General features: G+C 33.0%; 1 protein-coding gene across 4 annotated transcripts in view; it reads left to right on the forward strand.

The window, feature by feature from the left end:
• The window catches only part of Jupiter (microtubule-associated protein Jupiter), a 168,734-nt gene that overhangs the window by 81,591 nt on the left and 74,281 nt on the right, over positions 1-12,862 (forward strand). For 2 of the 4 annotated variants that reach the window (XM_028302406.1, XM_028302408.1), the window contains exon 1: positions 1,641-1,832. The exons of the other annotated variants lie outside the window; for them this stretch is intronic. In XM_028302406.1, coding sequence (XP_028158207.1) covers positions 1,771-1,832 — 62 coding nt within the window. In that variant the 5' untranslated portion in view covers positions 1,641-1,770. Of the gene's footprint in view, positions 1-1,640; positions 1,833-12,862 lie in introns of those variants that run through there. 4 annotated transcript variants of the gene reach the window in all.

Here is a 12,862-nt window from a genome sequence, read left to right on the forward strand (position 1 = left end):
TAGGTACTTAAATTACATGTCACTTGCATGGTCATTTCTTAAAAGGCTCTTTGCCAACTTTGTTATAACATTTAGATCTCTGATTTCAAGTTCCCTTGTTTTCGCGTCATTGACGTCACATTCTTAGCAGTGACGTCAGAGTAATTGTTAGTTTCGCCGGAGCTTTTCACGAACATGTTAAGTATTCACACTAACAAGGGTCATTTTGGTTTCCTGCTTTTGTTTCTTGTTATTATTTTGTTCGGACAGGTTGATTAAAATATAATTAGATCAAAAAGGAATTTACATTAAGGAAGTATAAAGTTAAATGAGTGAAAGTCAATGTTATTTTTACTCACAATTAGGAAGCTCTTATCTTAAACCTCACCTGATGGAAAATGACGATCAGTACCTCTAGTAGGAAAAACTTTCGAGTTCGTTTCGTTGCGTATTCAAAGTGTCATCGAAAAATTTTGTATGAAAAATTAAACAGCGCCCCCTATATTATAGCCGCCCTAGGGGGCGCTGTTTAATTTTTCATACAAAATTTTTCGATGACACTTTGAATGCGTATTCAAAGTGTCATCGAAAAATTTTGTATGAAAAATTAAACAGCGCCCCCTATATTATAGCCGCCCTATATTATAGCCGCCCTAGGGGGCGCTGTTTAATTTTTCATACAAAATTTTTCGATGACACTTTGAATACGCAACGAAACGAACTCGAAAGTTTTTCCTACTAGAGGTACAGGCCGAAGGTGGAAGCAAACTTCACCTGGAGAGATGATTCCATTTAATTGTAATTATGTAATATAATTTAAGTTTGTTTGTATTACACTGAAAAAAAAAAACAGAATCACAGTATGAGTAAAAATCAGACTCATTTTCAGTCGGTAGCAAAACTTTTTAGTTGCAAAACAACACTTAAAAACTCATTTTAAATCTTAAATTTAAGAAAGTTTGCAAATTTTTGGCTGTTAATGACATTAATATCAGCTTCGCATTTCAACAGAAATGGCTCATTCTAATGAATATGCATTTTATGGTAATCAGATGACATGTGTCTCTCACTTTAGTTTTGAGAATGTAATTTAAGTGACATCTAAGTGCAGCACTAAATTACATCTGACAGCTATAAGTGTTGATTTGTAGATAACGTTGACAGCTAATTAATACTTACGATAAAGTATTTAAATATTGTAGAGTTCAACGTAAAATGTAGAGCTTCTTGATTTACTGGATTATGTAAATTAAAACATATGTCCGATTTTATTGACACTTATTGATAGAATTAATTTGCTAGACAGAGACAAATGGGGCTAAAATAATAATAAAACACCGCTGCACATAAATGCATAATTATCTAAAATATTGTGCATGACAATTATTATTATATCCTTGATGTTATACGAATTCTCTACAAATGTATCGGTAGCCCAGTTTCGTCACCCGACCGGTTCCCATCCATCACCGATGCCTATTAACCTGTTCTCATCTGTCGCCACCAGTCATCCGCCCGGCATATGTCACGAGCGAACTGGCCACCAGGTGTTTGGGAAAAGGAAGAAGAAAAAATATAAAAAAACATGGAAACGGGCGCGCATGCGCAGCGGTGTCCCAGCGCGGGAGGGTGGCGCGCATCGACTTAAGCGAGGGTACCGGCTCGCGCGCGCTCAGTCAGCTGACGGCAGCCGTTGAGAACGCACGTCCTTACCCTCCGCAGACCGGGTTCGCGCAGTGACCGCTCTCGAGTGTTAATTCTACGTGTTTCAGAACAAAAAAATCAAATACAATGGCCACCTACGCCCAGTTCAAGCACGTCGAGCTCTACAAGATCGGCCACGGAAAGAACAGGTGAGTCCTCCAGGGATGCTGTAGGGATCTTTGTTTGGGAAAGGTCAAGGGTTAAATGTGTTTGCGGTTTTTTGATTTTTTTTATTCGGCTATAAATATTTGTTTTGTATATTTAATTTATTTTATTATTGGTGTGAATTAAAATAATAGAGACGTTTCGAAATTAGTGCGATTTTGTAGTCCGATACTCTATAAAGATTATGATTTTTAATTGACACATTAAGCTAAAAGCTTGAATACATATTTACACTTTAATTATAAAAAATCTCAGTTATTTAAATATTTTATCGATTATCCTATAAAATGTTCGCCTATATCATTTTGCCACCGAAATTTGTAAGTTTTCAAGAAGTCCGTTGAACTCTACATCGATAATGCGTGGGTCACGCGACTCTTTGGACCACATTAACTATTTCACGGCTGAAAGAAATTTCGAGAAAATATTCTCGCTGATGAGAATACGCCGCTTGCATTAATTGAGGAAAAGTATTGAAATACATAATATCATTTACAGTTATAAATCCTGTTTTTTTCCGTAAAAGATAAATGTGGAATCAAAACTAAAATAAATGTATTATTCATTTAATGCGCGGCTCTATAAACTGAGCACAGTACTAATTAATGTAATTACTAGCTATATGTAATATTTATTTATACCATTTAGCGTATTATACGTGTAAATTCAAAAAACGCAAACTCTTCTAAAAATATGCATTCTAGCTGTAATCTAAATATTATGCAAAAATGAAATTGCATAAACTTTACGGAAATACATACGTTCAGGCTTGCCCAATTACATATTTGGCATAAAAAGGCTAGATCGAACGTATCAGGAATAGTTACCGCGTATAAAAATGTGTGTAGAACGAACATGCGATATGGCAATAGTCTATAATAAAAAGCGCCGAAAGCACGCAACGCAAACGACTGAGCTTTAGACTGAGCTTTTTGTTTGGTATTCGTTTTATTTGTGTCTGGGGAGTGAACAGGTTTTTAAACGGTTAAGGGTTGTTTAGATAAAATATTTGTCTAGAGGTGACTTTATGTTTCTATTGTTAGAAATAGAATTTGAATTGGTATGAGTAATTCTTAAGATTTTTGAAATTTAAATATATGTAGAAATGCTTAATTATATTCGATTAGCATTACATACCTAGGTCTTTTTTAAAATATAGTAAGGTTCATAGTCTCAAATCAAATAAGTTACATTCCAAAATTCTTTGAGTTGAACAAACCGTTCCCATGCGAAACTATAGGGTAAGTCCAGGATAGATGCCCCACTTTTTGAAACAGCTCTGTAACTCAGTCAGTAAGTTTTTATCAACAATTTCATCTTAGTATCTGTAAACTTTGGTCTTTCGTCTATGATATTACTATAATTATTTTAGTTTAAGTTATACCGATTCTGAGTAAATACCATTTTAATTGACCTCTAAAAAGTGGGATAGAAGCCTAATGTGGGGGATAGAAGACTCACTGTATGATTGCTTCAAAGGATAGTTGCCTGATGCAGGGATAGATGACTCGTTAATACAGTTTTTGAATTCTAAGGACCAAATGCATTTTGTAATCAAACAAGCCAAGTATTATTATTTAAGATTGTTTATTATTTAAATGAATTAAAAATGAAATTTAATATTTTTTATTAAAAATAGTACATAGTACATCCACCCGAAGTCGGGTAAAAAGGTAATGCGATCAGAATGGCACCCTATTTATTACTTTCCTAAGGTTAGCCGTACTACATTCTTTTTTTCTTCTTACTTGCTACTTGTGACAAAAAGAGCAGGTTAGGATAGATGCCCCTAGGTGCCTGGGACATGGCCCTAAGGGCATCTATACCCAAAAAAAATTAGGCAACTATCCTTTTAGCATAGGATAGGTGCCTTTTTTAATAAAAAATATAATAACACTAAAAATCGAATTAAACATAGCTATCCCGTCTAATTTATAAGATAGTCTATCAAATTATATAAAAATCTGCTTCATTTTACTGCTGTCAAAAAAATTATCCATTAAAAGACAGTTACCAATTTTATTTCGACGCTCGCTAAGGTTTGGCCGCGGAAGATTTTTGCTCTCACTGGCTAAACGAACGCACTCTTTGATGGTTTGCGAGGCGAAAAGTGGTACGGGGAGGTCCCTTTCTATTATACGTACTATAACTTTAGGCTAAGTTGCTTGTAACATAGTGTACTTAAAATCGCGGCACCTATCCCACTGGGGCATGTATCCTGGAATTACCCTATACCTATCAGCTGTTTACGGCTAAAATTAAAACGAACACGGTAAAATTGTGTGGCATTTCGAATCGTGGGGTGGCTCGAATACTTGCGTGCCAAGGTTCAGTATTAGCATATCCATAGGAAGTGTGTGATTAGTCTGACGGACAGACGGTCGGACACCGACGCCCTTAGACTTACAAGAACTATTTGTACGCGTAGGATCCGAGGGCCGACCTTGAGACACCCTATCGGAATTTCTAGACATTTCCAAGATATAGGGAATGATTCAGAGTAGCTGATTTTTGCGAACTGATTTTATACCCTTCAAAATTTTAATAATCCCTCAGACTATTGGTGAAAACTTTATAAAAATTGGTAGTTTTTGAGAATAACCCAAAGTAACACAAAATGAGTGTAGAGTCGGGGAACTTAAAATTACAGACATTGGAAATGTCAAGAACAGATAAATAGAAACAGTCTTAATTATAAAAATGTGTAAAGAAAAATTGCACAAATGTAAAAGTTGCAGATCAATCAAATATCACAGATTTGCAAGTCATGAATATAAAATATTTATGATTATGAGGAAATATATTCTAAAGTCTATTATTTTCGAGTTAATAATAAATCTCACTCGTGTTCATGTATCAAGTGAAACGTTTCTTACATTAATAACTCATAAATTATTATTTTCTCCAGATCAGTTATTTTTAATATACATAAGCTAGTATATTTAATATACATAAGATAGTTAAAAGAGTTTCCTCATGAGTAGGTATTGCTGCGAACCCGTTGATTTACACAAGAAAGTGTGATTAAGATTTGTTTGCACTAGCAGTAATTATTAAACAAGATAATGTTAATTAACTAAACTAACAGTAAAACTAATAGGAACAACGGTAATCAATCAATTATTTGTTGATTGTAGAACGTTTTTTATTTTAATAACTAATTTCCATCTTATTGACCCATTTGTAAGCTACTTTTTTCAAATAGATCTCCATTGTCTTCAAGCTGCGAAGAAAGAGTTAAAAGAAGTATAATTAAATTTACTACTGCGTAGACGGGACAAAGTAAAAGTTATGGTTTCAGGCAGTAATAAAATAACTGGTTCAGTCATAGAGCAGCCTTAAAAACTTCACATTAAACCAATTTAACAGTCTTTGAACTAAAAGTGAATATAAGTACAAACGAAAACATAAAAGTCTATCAAGCTTAACCTACTCATAAATCTGAGTTTTCACGTAAAGGCAGTGAGTAGCAAATGTTAATACTAATTTATTGTTTAGCCAGAGTTCCTTGAAAAGGCTTAATTTATTTATGTCCAGTTCAGAATAACACCAGTTCTGTTAGGTAAACAGAACTGACCTATCTCTACTTTCTATTACCTCGGTAGGTGCAGCTAGAGCACATACCTGTGTCTTATTAAATTATGTTGTCGCCGCTGGGTTCTCGGCCGATATTTTAAAATCCTGTTTCTTTGTCAATCTCGAGTAACACGCGTGCCACAGATAAACGCTTTTTTATGTCAATCGAGGTGTTTAATATAAAAAACGCGTCAAGTACGAGTCGCTTTGAAGATCCGTATGTATTAACTCGATTTTCATGTTTTGCTAGAGTAGTCTATTATAGACTTTTCATCATTCGCTTTTATAGTAATGAAACATAATTGTTGCTATTATAAAAATTTGCTCTACATTGAACTTAAGACCCTTAGAAATGCGACACGATCCACATAGCATCGATAATTTTTATATCGATAAAAACTTGCGACGCGGTATCCGCGACACAGCTCGAGACCGTTGTACGTTTCTTGCAATGAGGTAATTATAACTGAAATTGGGTCTCATCTACGCGGGTTAGCACTGTCGATGTATTAATTTTACTTTCATAACCGTGTTCTGTGAAGAATTTGTTATTAAAGTCTTTGAGTTTTTGCTATTAAACGTTGGATTAGATATAGTGAACGAGATTGTATATTGCGTAAATGAGTTAATGTATCCGCGGCCTTAGCGCCTGCATCGAACTCGATCAGCAGTTGAATGTTCGGCGTGTGAATGTTTTTATATGTACCCACTTTTGTGTTCGCGCGTTTACATAATTAATATTTTTGTTGAATTGTATTTTCTCTGTAAGTGATTTTTGTAATCTTTTGAGAAAATAAATATCTTAAACCACATATTTTTCATCGTTCTTCAAAATAAGAGAACAGTATCGAAATAGTTTAGATTCATGCGCTATCAAGCCCTGTAATGGCCACAAATAGCTGTGGGTTTCTCCCTTTTTGTAGGTTTAGATAAGCTATCTAATCTGTGCCGTACCATGTCAGCCATTGGAGGTATCGAGCAAAAAGTGCACAACACTGGTGAAACACCCCAATGGCATGCGCGTAGTAATGCCCACTTTAGTTGCATCAAAAAGTTTTGATAGTGGTGAAGAATCTTTCGGAAGTTTTAAATATTACACAATGGAGTAAATGTACATATTCCTTAAGTCTGATCTGAAATTGAATAAAAATTTATTTAACAAAAAAACATCAACAAAACGAATTCGTTTACAACACTAATACAATTTTGCTCTTTTTCGTGTCATTGAAAGTTTTAGATTTCAAAAACTGTTCAAACGAAATTGAAACAGCCAAATGACATGCATATCATACTGGTAGCAGGTTAAGTTTACATGCAAAAACTTTGGCGGTGGCTAAACGTCTGAATGTCATAACTTTGCAACGATTTTCAATTTGATATGCTTCGTTTTGTCCAAGCATGTTCTGATTGCGTACCCATTTAATGTTTCATGACGAACAGTAAAGACTGAATTAATACTATTCTACTGACAAACTTATTCACTTATAGGGTAAACTTTTACTTTAATAATGAGGCATATCATTAATAACATTATGACATTAACCACTGAAAAATATACGTACAAAATCCATATGTTTCCCAGAAATCTGGGTCGACTACCCAACTAAGCAGTCACCCCCATCAAATAAAAAAGTGGCTTACAAAACAAGGTCGATCCTTGCGTGACCTCGCGAAATTCGTAGGGTAGGTATAATCAGTATTCAGTGCTGTAATATTATGGTACCGGAGCATTCGTGATGTGGAGACAGTAAAAAGTGTCACGATATGATAAACGGCGTCGTTCCGATTTGCAGGGACGTAAAACAGATAGTAAATTCGGCTGTAACCGAAACTATATTGCATGAAACGGAATGGTAATGATTTTCGAGCTTCAGACTGGATTAGATAGGGCTTGGCAACGATACGACCCTTTTCCGAAAATTGCGAATGTTTGAAACTGAAAATATCCCATTGGTTTTATTTGGAGTCTATTAAAATGTCTACAATCTTGAGTTTATACCTAATATTTTATATTATATTCACAAGTGTGTTGTTTGAATTAGCATAATTCTGTGAAAATATTTGAAACACTAATGTAACGCGTTACGATACTTTACCGTTCAATCAATATGGAGAAAATCACATGAAAAAATACTACCTATTTATGGAATTTTCTTATGCTCGCAGTGGCATTACTCCAATCATGTTTCCAATGCTGTAAATCAGCACTGAACAAAAAGTCTAACCATAGTTGGAGTGATGGACTTTCTAACACAGTCGATCACGCAGTTAGGGATATGTGTCACAAAGCGACTTGTCATAAAGACCAATAAAGTCTTAGACTAAGAGAACAATAGGAATTATTAGTGGATGTGAAAATCGTAATTACAAAATGAAATTAAAACCATGTGGTTTTCAGTTAACTTATCAACTTAAAACCTTAAATAGCGAATTGCACGTTAGATGAAATGAAATTTCATTTGTTTTTCAGTAATAGATTGCACATTAATTAAAATTATTTATACCATTGAGGAAAACTATTTATACATTGCAAACGTAAATACCAATGACAATAAATTGATAGAGACGAATGACGGTGATACATTTATCCTTCCACGTGTTAATATTCAAGGGTAATTCAATAAATACTTCTATGGCTACAGTTGGTTCGATAAAATACATATGTTTATTATGTAATCCTGAAATCGTGAGTTTCTAAAGCTTTTCAATAAATTGTTATTAATTTAATACTGGACGTTTTAAAATTAGGAATAAGTTCTGTTTTGACTGCATTTATAATTCGTCGTAACAGAAGTAGGTAATACTCGTATCTTACGGTTTAATTAATACTACGTAATTTTATTTTTCATTACATTAAACAGTGTTAATGATTATGCACGCACGTGCATATCTCTTATAACCGTATTTGATAAAGTTTTTGCCTTTTATTATAATGTTTATAGCTTGTCACTTTATTATTATTAATAAAGATTTAACTTTCCAACATGTGACGTTCTTCAACAGCCTCTATTAACCCTTCGAATGCCATATAAGGGAATTAGACGCACCTCATCTAATGGTATAAACGTTATCCAACACATCAATTATTTATTTAACCGGAGACCCAATGCACACGGAATACGAATGTCTTAACTTACGATACTTCGTTAAGTTTATTTCCTACGCTTTTCAAATGTTAAATACTGTTTGGCTAGAAAGGACGGCGAATGATATTTTTAGACAACGTTAATTGATTAATCTGTCTTGATATATTTTGAAATGAATCTTTATCAAGAATTAGTATATCAATGAATCTCATGCATATTTGAATGATCGAAGTTTTTTTGTTGCAAATTCAGCAAAACGATTTGCATAAACCGATTTATTGCTACTGTAATAATGTCCAAATCGATGTTTACGATGCCGTTATCAGACTCTAGTGGTCATTTGGTAGTCAATATGTAAAAGTGATTGATAGAACCTATTTCTATATTGAGATCCTATTTAATCATTATTGTTTATTCTTATATTATTTAAAAAAGTTAATAGTTAGATAAGAATAAGTACTAGATACATAGAGATTTATACTTAGAGTATCTTTACTAATTAGGTAATAATAATTACAACTCACTGTATTTTAAGCAAATATAATTAAGATATTCATTTTATAAGAAAACGTCAGTTATTGGTCAGTTTTAACATAATCAGCGGGTTCAAACCAAAATTACTAAGCGAAAAAGTGAATTTATAAAATGTACGTAGTTTCTCTTTCATTTTTTCACACGCTTCGAAGCTTGATGGGCATTTGATCAATTACTTTGATGCATTAACTTACCTCTCTATTCTTTTTGTAATTCATCACCTGGCACGCTCGTTTTTTTAACTTTTACATTCACTTCTAACACCTCAATCCACTGTTACGTAAGTTATTTATTTTATAGTGACTTATTTCATTTTGCGACTCTGTGATTGCTCAAATCATTATGTGATCATTAGACATGTAGGTAGGCATTGCAGTTTTATTCCTTTTATTGATTTAAAAACCGAGGTAATCAATTACGTCAAACAATAAAAGCTTTTTCATTGTTTGTTTTTGTAGCCTTGTTATACAGTGTGAGTCACGTTAAAGTGTACATATGAAAATAGATGAAACTAGATCTATTTTTATCGACAAAAAAGAGGCCAAAAAATTTTTGAGATTTTTTTTTAAATTTTTTATAGAACTTTTTTTCTTCCAATTACTTATTGTAAAGAAAACGTAATAACTTTTAAACTAAGCGGTATATCCTGATAAAATGAAAACAGTAATAATGCTAAATAACAGGCGATACTAAAAAAAATACATAAAATACACAAAAAATGCCAACAAATAATAAAAAACGATACTTTTTGAAAAAAAAACTGCTTTTAAATTCGTGTTTTTTTGGTTATTTGATAAATTTCTCCATAAAATGCCCCTATAACCGGTAAATCTAGAGCCATTTTCAGTTTCGTTGTTAACGAAGCGTTGAATGGCGCGCCCGGAGAGGCTTAGTTCAAACGATCATAGCAAATGTTGTGATAGGGATAGAGACATGCGATTTTTGGTTTTACGAAGGTAATAAATCAAATCAAAATCAAATCAAATCACTTTATTTGTAAAAATGTGGGTAAAAATGATGACAATTGATATGGAAAAAAGTACAAACACATTTACCATTACTGGCATACAAATATTTTATGGTATCGAATTAATATTAAAATGTCAAATTATAATATAAGTCAATACAATACAATTCAAATTAAATACAATAAAATACATAAGAATTCACATTCCAACTCATTATAATATTAGTTTTTGTCTTCCAAGTACTCAGACACTGAATAATAACATTTATCAACTAGCCATTTAAACAATTGACCTTTAAATTTATTTGTAGGTAATGCAACAATATTGGATGGTAGTTTGTTATATATTCTAGCTACCATTGAATGACTGTTTCTCTTACAAATATCTGTTTTAATATGTGGCAGAATTAACTTATTAGGGTATCTTGTTCTAAAATTACATACATCTCTCTTTTTTATAAATAAATCCTGATTTTTTTTAACAAAAATGCATGCTTCGAAAATGTACATAGAGGGAAGGGATAGTAAATTTAGTTCCTTAAATAAAGGCTTGCATGTTGTTAGGGGAGGTACATTTGTGATTGCTCGAATACACTGCTTTTGAGCAATAAATGCTTTTTGTATCGATATAGAGTTACCCCACAACAAAATTCCGTATCTAAGATTGGAAGCTACATAGCCGTGATATGCTTTTAAAGCCGTTTGTAAGTTGGTTAGCTTCGTTAGTCTCCAGAGTGCATATCTAAAGCGATTAATTTTTTGACATATGTAGTTAATATGTGGTTTCCAAGTGAGGTGATTGTCTAGTCTTAAGCCTAAAAAAGTAGTCTCATCAGTTTCCGTCAAATTAGTATTATTATATGTCACATTTAATTTTTTATTTTTACCATTTCTATTCAAAAATTGAATGAATTTTGTCTTACTTATATTTACTTTCAAATTATTCGCATCAAGCCACTTAATTATATTGTCGACACATCTATTAATTTCGTCATTGTATGCCAATGATGAATTATTTGGAATTACGATCGATAAGTCATCAGCAAACAGAAAGCATTTATGTTCAGTTATTTGGGGAAGATCGTTGATATATAGGAGAAACAGTAGTGGACCCAATATGCTACCTTGCGGTACACCAACTCCTTTAGGCTTTAATAAATCAGACTTGTGTACTACTTGTTCCATGTTAGAGTCAAGAGCGGATATTTCAACATGCTGAGTGCGATTTATTAAATAACTGGATAGCCATTTGAGAGCCATTCCCCGTATACCATATAGTTCGCATTTTTTTAATAGCAACTTATGGCACACGAAGTCGAAAGCTCTCGTCATGTCAAAAAATATTGCTGTGGTGCTGGTTTTTGAGTTTAAGTTTTCGATGATATTGTTTACTAGTTTATACGCAGCCAGAGTCGTGGACTTTCCTTTTTGGAAACCACTTTGTTCTGAACATAATATATCGTATTTTATTAAGAAATTCATTAGTCTCCCATGCATAACCCTTTCCAAAATTTTTGACAGGACGGGTATTAAGGCAATCGGTCGATAATGTGCTGGATCTCTTTAGAAAATAATACAAAGTAATAAAAACCACCGGTTATAGGGGCATTTTTTCAAGAAATTTATCAAATAACCAAAAAAACACGAATTTAAAAGCAGATTTTTTTCAAAAAGTGTCATTTTTTATTATTTATTGGCATTTTTTGTGTATTTTATGTATTTTTTTAGTATTGCCTGTTATTTAGCATTATTACTGTTTTTATTTTATCAGGATATACTGCTTAGTTTAAAAGTTATTACGTTTTCTTTACAATAAGTAATTAGAAGAAAAAAAATTCTATAAAAAATTTAAAAAAAATCTCAAAAATTTTTTGACCTCTTTTTTGTCGATAAAAATAGGTCTAGTTTCATCTATTTTCATATGTACACTTTAACGTGACTCACACTGTATAATGCGTTAAAAAAAGTAGAGACAATAAGGTATAGAGCACGCTATCGCTATGTAACAGTATTGTTTCAGGGGTAATAAGTGTGATTGAATTAATTAATTTATTATTTAATATCATTTTTGCCCGCGACTTCCGTCGTCCGTGTAGATTTATAAAGCACTAGCAGCCGCCCGCGACTTCGTCCTCGTAGATACCGTTTTACCCTCTTAAGGGTGGAGTTTCGTAAAATCCGTTCTTAGTGAGCACCTACGTTCTAAAAGGAACCCCCATGAAAAATTTGAAACTCCTAGTACTTGTAGTTTCTGAGATTTCGTGAGGAGTGAGTGAGTCAGTCAGCTTTGAATATAGAAGATTTAGCATTTGACATTAATTGTGAGGATATTTGAAACCGTCGCAATGGTTTTGAAGCCGTTAGGAAGACCAATAAAGCTTCTTTGTCAAAACAATTCACGTGCAAACATAAGTCATGATACTCCGGCGCAGCGTTTGCACATTCAGGGTTGTCGCCTCGAGCTGAAATCTACTAAACTCGTAATTTTTGTAAAATATGATTCAAACTAGGGTGATTGCTATAGTAATTGGCCTATACATAGTTATTGGCATATTGGATTGTTAATAAGTAAGAGACAAAAATATTTACTACATTGGACTGCATATTGCTCAGAAAAAATATTTGTCTCTTTTTCTCTCTTAATAACTTCCATTAGGCTTGTTTCTTTTTATTTTAGGCAAGTTGGCTAATAACTATGTATTGGCTAATTACTATAGCGATCACCCTATTACATTTTTGTCATAAGGTGAATTTGTGACACTTAGATAAACATTCTATGGTACCTACTAAATCTTTAAGGTAGCTTGTTTATACCGTGGTGACTGGACTTTAACCATTTGCGCATTTCAGA

This window comes from Ostrinia furnacalis, unplaced genomic scaffold (genome assembly GCF_004193835.3).
Source record: "Ostrinia furnacalis isolate ACB-3 unplaced genomic scaffold, ASM419383v2 OfSCF1126, whole genome shotgun sequence".
NCBI classification, from domain to species: Eukaryota; Metazoa; Arthropoda; class Insecta; order Lepidoptera; family Crambidae; genus Ostrinia; species Ostrinia furnacalis.